This window comes from Haplochromis burtoni, unplaced genomic scaffold (assembly GCF_018398535.1).
Source record: "Haplochromis burtoni strain Fernald_Lab_line unplaced genomic scaffold, NCSU_Asbu1 Contig_1124, whole genome shotgun sequence".
NCBI classification, from domain to species: domain Eukaryota; kingdom Metazoa; phylum Chordata; class Actinopteri; order Cichliformes; family Cichlidae; genus Haplochromis; species Haplochromis burtoni.
This window is the reverse complement of record NW_024583485.1, coordinates 26,292-27,336: the sequence shown is the minus strand read 5'-3', so window position 1 is coordinate 27,336 and position 1,045 is coordinate 26,292. Positions and strand designations below refer to the sequence as shown.

The 1,045-nt window shown below is 36.6% G+C and overlaps 2 protein-coding genes across 3 annotated transcripts in view; both read right to left on the bottom strand.

The window, feature by feature from the left end:
* LOC121813081 overlaps nucleotides 1-1,045 on the bottom strand; it is a 57,928-nt gene that overhangs the window by 38,459 nt on the left and 18,424 nt on the right. The gene's annotated exons all lie outside the window — the stretch shown is intronic.
* The window catches only part of LOC121813083, a 4,363-nt gene continuing 3,334 nt past the window's right edge, over nucleotides 17-1,045 (bottom strand). For both annotated transcript variants that reach the window (XM_042216581.1, XM_042216580.1), the window contains one exon: nucleotides 17-903. In XM_042216581.1, the coding sequence (XP_042072515.1) occupies nucleotides 823-903 (81 nt within the window). In that variant the 3' untranslated portion in view covers nucleotides 17-822. The remainder of the gene's footprint in view (nucleotides 904-1,045) is intronic.

The following is a 1,045-nucleotide window of genomic DNA, read 5'->3' as shown; positions in this document are numbered from 1 at the left end:
ACGTGCAGGTGAACAGGTGTGCTTTGTATCTGCATGCCTTATAAGTTTTAGGATGACCTGTTTTTGTGTCCATGAACTGAGATCAAATGATTGTTGCTCAAATGTGCAAGAAAAGGCATGGTAACAAACTTACAGTACACGGAACAGTAATGTGTTGCATCACCATTCTGCAGATAAATGCAGCGATACTTTGCATCACTTTGTAATGAGGCATGAATAAAAGGTGCAAAGTTTCGCCAAGCAGTGTAATGACACAACATGTGTGATTGTCAAGTTACTGAGATGAAGTAAAGGGCTGAAGCTGATCCATTTGCGTTTGTGGTTCTCTCATATTTGGAGGCCTGAATTTGATCTCGAAATAGAGAACAGCATCTGCTGTGCAGCTCACTGCATTGCACATAATAAAAAGCAGTGTGCAATTTTTGCATCACAGCGTTATAACTTAGTAGGAAACAAAAACTCTTTGTGTAATGTTACTTAACTTTGCTCAAGTGAAACTTCCATGAGTAAAATATAAGCCAGTTACACATTGATGTTTAACAAACATTACTCTCAGTTCTAAAAATAGGAGACAACAATACTTTCTATGTATTCAAATCGATGCAGTCATTTATTTTCTTTCTCAATAGTAACACAGTGGATGATTAACACATTTCATTTAATACCAAAACTTTGACTGAAAAAGGTAAATAAAGGAACAGACTCAAGGCCACTGTATTTGTTGATATTTGATATTAGACTCACTTTTGGTTTACATGTTTTCATAGTGTTCATGATTCAGATCAGTTTTCTGATCATCCAAGTCAACTGTTTCTGTGGTTCTCACGAGACGACAGTTTGATCGATATCATCATGTCCTGGCAGTTGAAGGTTTTTGTAGGAATATTCGAGATCAACATCATCCTATAAGACAATAACATGGATGCAATCAATAGATTTAAAAAAAAAAGAATTCTGGATGTCAGTTAGAATAATAACCAATGAGAGAGTCACTGCTGGGTCAGGGACCAATCTCTGCTGAATCTAAACCGCACACACTTACTGA